This window comes from Haliotis rufescens, unplaced genomic scaffold (assembly GCF_023055435.1).
Source record: "Haliotis rufescens isolate VD_foot unplaced genomic scaffold, xgHalRufe1.0.p SCAF_4, whole genome shotgun sequence".
Taxonomy (NCBI): domain Eukaryota; kingdom Metazoa; phylum Mollusca; class Gastropoda; order Lepetellida; family Haliotidae; genus Haliotis; species Haliotis rufescens.
In genome coordinates this window covers 34231339-34243535 of record NW_025964112.1, presented here as the reverse complement: position 1 = coordinate 34243535, position 12197 = coordinate 34231339, and the positions used below count along the sequence as shown (strand labels likewise).

The window sequence follows — 12197 nt, the reverse complement described above, 5'->3', positions numbered from 1 at the left end:
TAAGAGCTACTTGATGAGGATTTCGTCATATTCCGAGAAGAGATAAGTAACGGGTGATGAAACATGGGTCTACCACTATGATCCCCAGTCAAAACATCAATACATAGAATGGCTCCATTCCACTTCTCTGGCACCAAAGCAATTCAACTCTCCAAGATCAGTGAAGAAAGTTATGGCCACTGTATTCTGCGATGCGAAGCGTGTGATGCTTGTTGATTACTTAGAAAACCAAACAGACGTTTACCGGTGCCTACTATGCTGATTTGCTTCATCGCCTTTAGAAATGTTATCAAAGCAAAGCGTTGAGGAATGCTGACTGTTGGAGTTCTACTACTTCATGACAATGCCTCTTCTCACCTCTCTCGACTTGCAAAGGCTGCTGTGCGACAATGCGAATTCGAAGAGCTTCCTCCCACCCCCCCCCCACCCCCCCCCACTCGCCAAACCTTACACGAATTGATTTCCATCTGTTTCCTAAACGGAAAGAACGCCTTGTAGAAAGCGCTATGATAACAACGATGACCTCAAAGCAAGTGAATGGGTATTTCAGGGTGGCTTCAGAAAACTGCGTCCTGACTGGAATTGAAAAGCTTCCCTATCAATATGAGAAGTGTATTGAAAAACAGGGAGATTATGTTGAAAAATAAGATTAAAAACACTTTAACAATCGTTGGTTTTGTTTGTTAGTCTTAGAACTTTTTGCCAGCCCTTGTATAGCATAGGTAACGTTTCCATGTGATTTCACTATGAACTGATATATCAAAAGCAAAAGTTGCAATCCCTGCAAACTGGTGCAATCTCACGCGATCACAAGTGGATGTATTCCTATGTATTTTTGACTGTGACATAGTTTATGCAGTTTTAGAACTAACTGGCATTTGTTATTTTCTAGTGGTCTGTACTGGGTGGAGAATGACAGGATAATGTCCCTGCAGTATGGAAGTGAAATAGCCTCCGCTGTTGTAAACGACACTCATGCTGTATGGAACCCTACCCTTCACAAGCAAGGTATGTTTCTATAAAGGATCTGCATCATGCATATTGAATAAATAAATGACCTGTGGTCATTGTTTATCAAACAACACTGCAGGGAGAATAAACCATGTGGGGCCATGGGGCCGTGGAGCCCTGAATGGTTTATTCCTCCCTGCAGGTTTTTTTGTACGATTAACAACAACCAAGAGTAGTGTATTTCTTATATGAGATATCAGTATTATCTACAGCCTCTTTAAGGATATTAATAAAATGTACAAGCTTTAAAACTATACACCAGTATTTAAATAATGATGACTCCCAGAATACAGACCGACCTAGGCAATGTTGAACAATTGACACACAATGCCAATGTGGATTCGAATCCTGGACGGAACCCCAAAAGTACGAGAATCTGTACTTTAATGAGAAAGTGTTATCCCAAATATAACATTTGTTGTATAATGTTGAACAAGTCCATGTCACGAACAGGAGGTTAAGTTTGGTATTTCCCGGATATTCTCACATTTTTCACGTCGATTATCTGCACCTTTCTCCCAAATACTGATTGTCATATCTCTCGAAGGTTGATTTGCATGATACCATATGTATGGAATATCAGTTAAAGAAAACATATTATCATATCACTAATGTTTAATGTCATTTGCATTATATCAGGAAATGTAGACCTTCTAACACATGAGTATGTGCGTTGTTTAGTCTACAATGTCACCAAAGGATGGGGCATGGAGACGTGTTCAGTATCAATTATGAAATACCCAAAGACACTAATTTTTCATCTGCGCAATATTTCAGAGGCATGTGTATTGACAAATCTAGCCAATTAATGACAGACTGCAATGAAAATATTACTTGCGTGAAACCTTAGAATTAAACTAATTTGAAAACTTCCTGTGAAGCGACATACAGTAGACAGTAGAACAGGGATATAACGAACACGGTTAGAGCGAACAAACGGATACAACGAACTGTTTAATTGTTAACTGTTTTATTGTCATATAAAGTTTACGTACGTAACGAACTCTCTTACTTACTTACTTACTTACTTACTTTGGAGATTTAACGTGCGCTTTCCGACTGATGCGTATTTCGCACACGGGCCTGGCCAGGCCATTTAATGTGTTTCCGAAAGGGGCGAAGGTGGTCTGTGCAACCCAAGAGGGGGCTTTAGGGGTTGCTTATATAGAATTTGGGAATTTTGAGATTTGGAATAGATGCTGATGGGATTGGGGAGGAGAACTAAGGGAGCTGGGTATGGTGGATGTTTGTTTGTTTATGTGATTTTGATTTGGTAGGTTATTGTGTTTTTAGATGCGTTTTATTAGTTCCGTTTTTATTAAGAATACGCCTAAGGCCTTGAAGTTTACTAGTTTATTTTGTGGGTTTAGTATTGCTTCTAGAGTTAGAGGCTTGTTTAGATTGAGGGTGGTTTGTAATGCGGTTCGATGTGTTAGATAGTGTGTGCAGTGGATGAGTGCGTGTTCTGGGGTTTCTGGTTGTTTGCCGTGTGGGCAGTTACCTGTAGTGTGTTTTTTTAATTTTTTTTAGGTGGTTATTTAGGTTGGTGTGTCCTGGAGTTTAGTGATTACTCTGTGATTTTTTTGGATGGATGGAGAATTTTTGGTTTGGCTAGTGGTTTGCTGAGCACTTTTTTGATTTGGCTATTTGAGTTTAGATATAGGTTATGCCATTTTTTGTGATTTTTGCTTGTTTACACTTTTAATTTCTGATTTTGAGATGGGTAAGTTTCAGCTTATTTCTGGGATTTTGAGGGATAGTTTAGCTGCTTTATCGGCGTTTTCATTACCGTATATTCCTACGTGGGCGGGTATCCACAAGAAGGTTATTTTTTTTGCCTGCCTTAGTTAGGTCGTTGGAGCTTTTAAGTATTAATTTAGGTCGGTTTTTGGTATTTTTGTTTTGGAGGGCTTGCAGTCCACTTAGGGAGTCGGTAAGTATTAGGATTTTTTTGTGTTTTTTGGATTCTTGATTATGGAGGGCTGAGGCCATGCCCATTAGTTCTGCTGTGAATATTGATTGGTTGTTTGGGAGTCGGAAGGATTGTGTGGTTTTAGTTGGTTGTGTGGTATGGACTCCGAAACCTGTGTGTTTGGAGGTCGGATCTGAGGATCCGTCCGTGTAAATGTGACACCAATTTGGCCAATTTTCGTGTATGTATGCTAGTGTGGTAGTTTTAGCTATGTTTGGGTCGGTTTGTTTATTTATTTGGCTAGCTAGTGCTGTGTCTAGTTTGGGTATTTTAAGTTTAGGGGTGAAGATATTTGATTGTTTGCAGTTTTGTTTACGATTTTTAATTTGGTGTTTAATTCAGGTAGTTTGTTATTCTTTGGGATATTGGGGTAAGTAAGGGGTGTTTACGCGCTAGAGCTTGGTTTTTGGGGCTGATGTTTTGGTTTATTAAGTTTTGGATGAGAGGGTTTGATTGGGACGCGGCCCAGAAATTTAAGCTTAGCTGTTCCCTGCATAGACTTAGTGGCATTTCTCCTGTTAAGGCCTGAAGTGAGGTGTAGGAGGTGCCATGTTGGGTGCGTGTAATTAGTTTGAGAGCCTGATATTGTATTGAGTCAAGTTTTTTTAGATATTAGATAGAGAGTTGTTTAGGGTGTTGTATATGGCGCAGCCGTAGTCTAGTTTTGATCTAATTAGTGATATGTAGAGAGAGAGGAGGGCATCTTTGGATGCTCCCCAGTTAGAGCCAGTTAGGCATCTTAGGTGTTTAGGTCTTTACTGCATTTAGTTGTTAGGTTTTGGATGTGAGCATCCCAGGTGAGATGTTCATCGAAAATAAGTCCTAAGAATTTGGTTTGTTTTTTAAATTTGATTGTTTGATTGTTTAGCTGGAGGATTGGGGAGGCGGGTTTCATGTTTTTATGTTTGAATACTATTCCTGTTGTTTTTTCTGAGTTAAGGGAGAAGCCCCATTTGTCAGCCCATTGTTGTATTTTATTAAGAGATTTTTGGAGTATTTGGGACCATGTTCATGCTTTTAGTGCGGATCCAGATGGCTCCATCATCCGCGAATTTTGATGTGTTTACTTTAGGGGATAGGCCCTCGAATAGATCGTTTATCATTATATTGAAGAGGGTGGGGCTGAGGATACTGCCCTGTGGAGTACCATTTTCTAGGGGACATTGGTCCGATAGAGTTTGGTCTATACCCACGGTTATTTTACGATTGTTTAGGAAGTCCTGGATGTAGTTTATTATCTGACCTTTGAGTCCTATTTTTTTAAGTTTTTGTATAAGCCCATCGTGCCATACCATGTCGAAAGCTTTAGAGAAGTCTAAGAAGATGCCTGTGGTATATTGTTTATTTAGTTGTCCTGTCTTAATATCTTGTTCTAGTCGGGCGAGGTTATCTAGGGTTGAGCGGTCAGGAGTGAAACCGCTTTGATCTGGGTTTATGATGTTATTTTGGGTTAAGTAATGTTGTAATCTATTTTTAGCCATTGATTCCATTACTTTACATACGTTTGAAGTTAGGGATATTGGCCTATATGAGTTAGCTTGATTAGCTGGTTTATTAGGTTAGGGATTGGTATGACTAGGGCCTGTTTCCAGGGAGTAGGAACCTGTCCGTTTAGGTAGATGAGATTGTATAGTTTGAGTAGTGCCTGGAGTAGTTTTAGGGGGAGTTTTTTAATTATTTGGTAAGAAGTTAGGTCTAATCCTGGGGCTGTGCCCTTTTTCCTGTTTTGGATTACGTAGAGGAGCTCCTCCATTGTGTAGGGTTGATTTATTTCTAGATTGTTATTGTTTGGTTCTTTTGTGGGTTTGTTTTCTGTTTTAAGTTTATCTTGGAATTTTTGACTGAAGTTGGTGTTACTGCTAACGGCCGAAAAGTGGTTGGCGAGATTATTTGCTTTTTGGGCGGGGTTGGTTGAGTTGTCAATGTTAGGGTTTTTTTTATGTCGTTTTAAGCCTCTGATGGCGTGGATTTTGCGCCAGACCATTCTGGCATCTGTACGGTTATTTATACCTTCGCAGAATTTTTTCCAGTCTCTACTTTTGGCTATTTGGACTAGTTTTTGAACCTGGTGGTTTAGTTCGCGGGCTATGTTTAAATATTTGTAGTCGCGTTTTGCTTTATTGAAGGCTTATTTATGTTTTCGTCTAGTCTGTTCTATTTCCTCATTCCACCATGGTACCGTCGGTTTGCCTGTCTTAGATGTTTTGAAGGAGATGGAGGTTTTGGCTGCGTGTATTATATAGTCTGTTTTTACAATAGGTTTCTGGATCATTATTTTCTATTTCGTTTAAGTTAGCTTCGTTGCAGATATCTTGGAATTGGTCCCAGTTAGCTTTATTATAATGGAATTTTGGTTCTTGGTTTTCTGTTTGGATTGGTACGTTTGTATTTCCTATGGTTATGTTTATGGGGAAGTGGTCACTACCTAGCGGGACGTCGTGCACTTCCCATTGAGTACTTTGGGCTAGATCTGCGGTGCATATGGTTAGGTCGATAGCCGACATTTTTTGGTTTATCTTATCGTACCTCGTGGGTTGGTTGCTATTAAGGAGTACTAGGTCGTTTGTTTCTATCCATTCGGAGATTAATTTGCCATGATTATCTATTTTATCATCTATGCTCCATGTAGGATGGTGAGCGTTAAAGTCTCCTAGGAATATAGTAGATTTATCGCTTATTTGGAGTAGTTTGTTTAGATCCTCAGGTTGGACTTTTTGTTCCGCCCAGTGGTAAATATTTATGATGTTTATGTTTCGGTTATTTAATGTGATTTTAATGCCGTTGGCTTCTAGGTTTGGCGTGTCTATTTTTATTTCTTCGTAATTTATTTCTTCCCTGATAAATATGATTAGTCCTCCTGCGGCTCTTCTTGTTTTCGGTTTAGCTCTGTCAGTTCTAACTGAGTTGTAGTTAGATAGTGTGAATTTGGATTTTTTTGAGAATTTGGTTTCCTGTATACAAGCAATGTGAGGGCCTTTATTTAGTTTAAATTTAGTTTTTAGTTCATGGCCGTGGGAGGTGAGTCCGTTGGCGTTCCACTGAAAAATATTTAGTCCTTCGAATATTGGGTTCGGGTGATTGGTGATTTATTTTTTATTTTTTATTTTATTCGGTGAGTTCTTTTAGATGGAGGTTAAAGAGGAAGAAGGGAAGATCGGTTAATTTTAGATTGAAAGCTACTTTGTGGAAGGATTTCATGCTAGCTTTTGGTGAGTTTTGACTATGCATGTATGCTAGGAGTAAGGTGAGGTTATTTAGGTTTTGGGTGTTGGCTGGTTGGGGAGTTTGGTTTGTTTTAGTTGGAGTAGTGTCTATTGTTTCCTCAGTAATGGAGAAATCTTCGTCATCGGTTAGATTAGGTTTAGCTGATTGAGTTTCCATGGGGGAGGCATGTGATGTGGAGGATTGTGAAGGTGTTTGTGGGATGGGTGTAGCTGATGATTTCTTAGTGTTTGTGTTTTGTTGTTGTGCTTGCTTGTGGGAGAGTGTTGTTACCATATGGGCTGTAGGGTGCTTGGATGAGGGTCGTGTTGTGGTGGTCATTTTGAGGTTTGTTTTGCATGCGGGGGTTGATGTTTTGGCTATGTGAGATGTGGGAGGGTTCGTGGTTGGTTGAGTGGCTGCCTGTGTGTGTGAGGTGGGTGCGGTTTCTCGGTAGGGGGCCCAGACAGAGCTGTCGGTTATGGATGTGGTGTTTGTTTGTGGGACGGTGTTTGGGTGTGGTGTAGGGAGGAGTGAGTGAGTGAGTGAGTGAGTTGGGTTTAACGCCGCTTTTAACAGTATTACAGTTATATTGCGGCGTGTCAGCTTAATGTGGGAGGAAAGCCCGAAGTGATGCAGGTCTGAGACGTTTACCACTTCGGTGAAACCCACGAGCACGGGTATGGTGCTGACAAACCTAGAAACATAATCGAGGAGAACCGGGATTCGAACCCACAATCATAGATTTCTGGCGTGCCCAAGGGACGCAACCCTGCACAGCGAATCGCGGCGCCTTAGACGACTGGGCCACCCGTGCCCCCTGTAGGGAGGAGTGGTTTAGATGCAGGTGTAGCAAATTTTCGTGTTTGGATTTTAGCCGTGTCTATGTTTATGTGTTTGTTGGCCTGCTGGGTGAGTGTGTGTCTGTATGGGCATTGGTTTGAAAGTGAAGTGTGTTGGGTGGATTTGCAGTGGATGCACCAGGGTGTGCATGTGCCTGGGCAGGCTGTTTGTGTGCATTTTTTACATTTAGTTTTACGGTATGTGCATTGGGAGGCAGTGTGGTTGTATTTGAGGCACTTTGTACATTGCTTAACCTGCTTTATATAGGGTTTGACTTCTAAGTTGGTGTGGGCTCCGAAGGATATGTGTTTGGGGGCTTCAGGGAATTTAGCGGTCTTTTTAAGTTGATTATGACAATGGAGGTTGGGACCGTTTTTCCGTTTCTAGTTGAGGTTATTCTACGCGTGCTGGTGATTAGGGGTTGAGGGTTTTGGTCTTGGTTTATGTTAGCTTCTAGAGAGTATAATTGTAAGTCCTCATTTGTTTCCCTTGGGTTAACCCTAATTACGCCTCGTGTATATTGTTGCCAATTAGGTGTTTGTTTGATTACCGTGACGTGGAATATTTGAGTTATTTTATTTGCTGCGTTGTAAGATTCTCGGTTAGGGAAGATTATCTGGTATCCTTTTGATGGCTTTTTTAATATTGTTGTAATTTATTTTTTCTCTTTTAAACCAAAGTCCTATTTTATCTGCCGAAAGTTCTAGTGGTGCCTGAGCCTGCTGAGAAGAAGTAGAGGACGAAGGTGGTGAGGAAGGTGGCCGGGGAGGGTGTGGGCGATGGAGGTGGAGTGGATGTGTCAAGTTTGCGTTTTTTGGTGTTTTGAGGTGGCGAGTTAGCTGGTTTGGTGGGGGCGGTGTGTGTCGTGTTTTCGCCATACTCGGTCGGGACGATGTTTTCGAGTGACCTCCCGGAAGTGTTGTGCGCTTCCGCAGGCGTGGGTGAGTAAGGAGCTGGAATGTCTGCGAGTGTGGCGTTGCGGGTGTCAGTCATGTTGTTTGGATGTTGTGTTGGAGAGTTGGAGAGCGTGTGTTGTGGTGAGTGGTGGTGGAGTGGGAGTAGTGTTTTGGGGAGGTGAGTTGGTTTGTTGTTTTTACTTGGTGAGTTGTGTTTAGGAGGCGGAGGAGGTTGCGGTGGTTATTTGTTGTTGGTTTTAGTAGGAGGGTTTGTGAAATGGATTAATTATTAAAGATTTATTTTGTTGCTGGAAGGCTGGGATTAGGTGAGACAAGATGAAAGCGGGGATTAGGAGATATTTAGTCGAAGGAATGGAGGTATGTGAGTGGTGGGCGTGGGTGGTGAGTAGGAAAGAGCGTGCGTTGTGTTAAGAAGAAGGGGGGATTAGCTGTTTTTTTTGTTTTTAGGAGTTGGGTCAAAGGGTGTGTTTGAGTGGTGGGCGTGGGTAGCGAGTAGAATTGAGTGCGAGCTGTGTTAGGGATATGGGGGAGGATAAGGTGTTGGTTACTTATAAGAGTTGAGTGTTGTTGTTTTTAAGGATTTAGGGGTTTTGTGATTAATTCGGTGAGAGTGATGTAGGTGAATAAGGATGAAATGATAACGTGATAATTACCGATGATGGAGTTTCCTTGGCTGGCTATCAGGCAATGCTCTGTGCTGGCTTGGGAAGTGTTGCTCGCTTGGCCAAGACTCGATTATTTACAGACCGCTGTCCTATAGCTGGAATATTGCTAGGTTCGGCGTTAAACAACAAACAAACAAACGATGAGAGTGATTTTAAGAGTATGTGAATAGGGCTGAAAGGATAACGTGATAATTACCGATGATGGATTTCTCCTTGGCTGGCTATCAGGCAATGCTCTGTGCTGGCTTGGGAGGTGTTGCTCGCTTGGAGTGCAAACTGCAACTGTGAAACTGAAACTAATTGTTGTTGGGAAGCTTTATGCAACCTATCTACCACGACAAGCCCATCTACCACGAACTTTTGACGTGTATAGCGAACTGAGAAATCTCACTCAGTGTCAAGCGTCACTGACAATTGGCTGTAGGCAATCAGACGCGAATCAACACAATGGCGGCGAATCAACACAATTGCTGGTGACGAGTCAACCTTGTTAAACTTGCATTATGTTGATCTTACCTGTCCATGTGATTGGACTCATCTATTCTGTAAAACAAATGGCATTCAATAATGTTTACATTAATTTCGGTGATATTGGAATATATTATTCTGATAAAATACTAATTTCAGATACAATTTCTTCCGACCATTGCATTAATTTTTCTTGAAGTTGTATCATTTGGTACTTTTAAACTGAATCACCGGTAGATGCGGGAGGAAACGTGTATAAACGTGCATGTGTATTGTGTTTTGTTTTGGCCAAGACGGCGGACATTTCCCAGCGAAAACGTTTATAACGACCAACGTATATAACGAACTGATTTCTCCGGTCCCTTGTATATAGTTCGTTATATCCATGTTCTACTGTACTTCGCTTTGGAGGTGAAAACTTTTTCCCCCCATTGATCATGGTATCCATTAGTTGATAAACGAAGGCTTTTGCTGAAACATGCCTTAATGATAGTAAATGTACTGCTAATATCTCATTGGAATTAACAATTAAAGTAAAAAATAAGTGTATAAGGTACTAAGGGTAAGATGAGATTGAGACGATATCTGTTGTACATTGTGAATGCATTTTTAAGGAATTTCATTTTTACATGTAGTAACAAACGGTATTTCTACCCCTATTGTTTTCGTTTCATTGAGAGTATTTTGTATCTCCCATTGATCTTATTTGTTCTTCAGACAACAGAATAATGTGGCAAAGCTATAATAGACTGAGGACAGCATACATCAATGGTTCGACTTCCCAGACTTTGGCTACTAACTTCACATCCAGATTTGGCTACACAGACAAATATTATTTCTATGTTGACAGCAATGCAGTGTATGTATATTTGTGTGTGATATAATGCAGCATAGTGAGTACGTGAATGTGTGAGTACTGTTAAATGACGATACATATTCATCAGTCCTCTGTCAGGATGCTATCTTTGTTACAATATGACCGTGTCAGGTCAGTATTGTTGTTAATATATGACTGTGTCTGGCCAGTATTGTTTTTAGTATATGACTGTGTCAGGCCCGTATTGTTGTTAATATATGACCGTGTCAGGCCAGTATTGTTGTTAATATATGACTGTGTCAGGCCAGTATTGTTGTTACTAGTAGGGAATACTTGAAATTTACTTAAAATTTCCAGAATTGTAAGAGATATTAGATTCTAGTAATAGCTGTATGATAATAATGAACGAAGTGGGAACACATTACACATAGATGTTATGACCTCCCACAATCTTGAAGGACGATAGGGGTAAGATGGGAAATTTCAAAGTTGACGTTTTTGGATCAGTAGTGCGTAAAACTGCAACAAATTTGTCAAACATTCATTCACTCGACAAGGCATACTGCTTATGAGTCACCCAATGGCGATTTGAGGGAGTCTGTCCCACTCCTTGTGCAGCGCCTTCCAAGTTCCGCCAATGTGGTCGGTAGCCTATGACGTTGATGCATATGTCTCCCAGTCATGTCCCTGATGTGTTCAATGGTGGAAAGGTGAGGTCTCATTGCTGGCCATGGCATTCTATGGATGTTGTGCTGCTGGAGGTGAGCATTGATGATTTGTGCACTGTAAACATGGGCATTGTCGTACTGAAAGACAAAACATTGACCAACGTGCCTTGAAAACGGGGCAACAAAGGATGTCAGTATGTTGTCATAATAGTACTGTCCAGTGACCCTTGCTTACTCAATATGTCATATTGATGCCACCCTACATCATTACCGATCCAACACCAAAAGTGTCATGAGGTCTCAGGTTGACATTGGCTTGACCTTCGTTTCGACTTTACCAGAAAACGACCACAGGTATCATGGAGGGGCAAAGTGATTCAGGACTCATCTGGAAACATGACACATGACCAGCGATTACCCCAGTTTTTATGTTATGTGCACCATTGACATCTGTTGGCAGTGTGACGATTTGTAACGGGCGGCTCAACAGGTGGAGAGGTGTTGCATGTAGATGAGTTCTAATCATCTGACCTGTAATTCTCCAGTAGCCTGATCCAAGTTTACAGCAACCTGATTCGCTGTTTCAGTTCGATTTCATAGAGTCTGGTTTGGGATCATTAGATCCGGTACTCTTGTCAATGACCTGGAACGTCCTGAACAGGGTCGATGGTCCATGTTTTGGGTTTTGTGGTACCTGTTCCATAGTCTGCTAATAGACACTGCATCGCTGGTTCAAACACAAACAATGACTGAAACCAAGTAAATCACAACTGTATGATAAGCAGCATCAATAAGATGGACAGAAATAATGGTCATTAGAGATTATTTGATCTTTCTTGAAAGAGTCAAAGTCAGGAATGACACCTTACGCACATGCAAACTATCGGATGTGTTTTGGTGTTACGTTTTACAGACAAACGTTCTTGCATAGTTTGTTTGTCGTCAACACTTATCTTGGTTCTAATACTTGGTATAACATCTATATGTCATGATCCTCTACTTTTTTGGAAGAGTGTATATGCCTGTCAGGCCAGTATTGTTGTTACTATATTACTGTCAGGCTGCTGTTGTTCCCACTATATAATTTTGAGGCCACTATTGTTTATACTTGATGTCTGTACCTGGCCACTTTTGTTGTTACAATATGACTGTACCTGGCCACTATTGTTGTTACAAAATGACTGTGTCTGGCCAGTATTGTTGTTACACTATGTCTGTACCTGGCCAGTATTGTTGTTACACTATGTCTGTACCTGGCCACTATTGTTGTTACACTATGACTGTACCTGGCCATTATTGTTGGTACACTATGACTGTACCTGGCCGGTATTGTTGTTACAAAATGTCTGTCAAGCCAGTTAGGCCTTACTACACATGTCAGAACTACTGGCATATGTTTTTATCAACCTAACATGTGTGTTTGTTGGGTCGGGTAGTTATACAATTGTAAAATACCTCATTCACTATGCATTATAAGGATACTTACTTATATGACACTGACTACCATTGTTTTCAGGCTGATGCGAGTAAATTCTGACCTGAGTGCAAGGGCAGCTGTATATGTGCTGCCATTGTCTGTCACAAGGGTGCGACTGGTCAACACAACGGATGATCCAAGCCGTGAGTGTTGTTTGT

At 41.0% G+C, this 12197-nt stretch overlaps 1 protein-coding gene across 1 annotated transcript in view; it reads left to right on the top strand.

Moving 5' to 3' along the window:
- Positions 1-12197, top strand: part of LOC124149874 — an 89535-nt gene that overhangs the window by 71916 nt on the left and 5422 nt on the right. Inside the window, exons 26-28 of the mRNA XM_046521705.2 lie at positions 893-1008; positions 9795-9936; positions 12079-12182. Coding sequence (XP_046377661.2) covers positions 893-1008; positions 9795-9936; positions 12079-12182 — 362 coding nt within the window. The remainder of the gene's footprint in view (positions 1-892; positions 1009-9794; positions 9937-12078; positions 12183-12197) is intronic.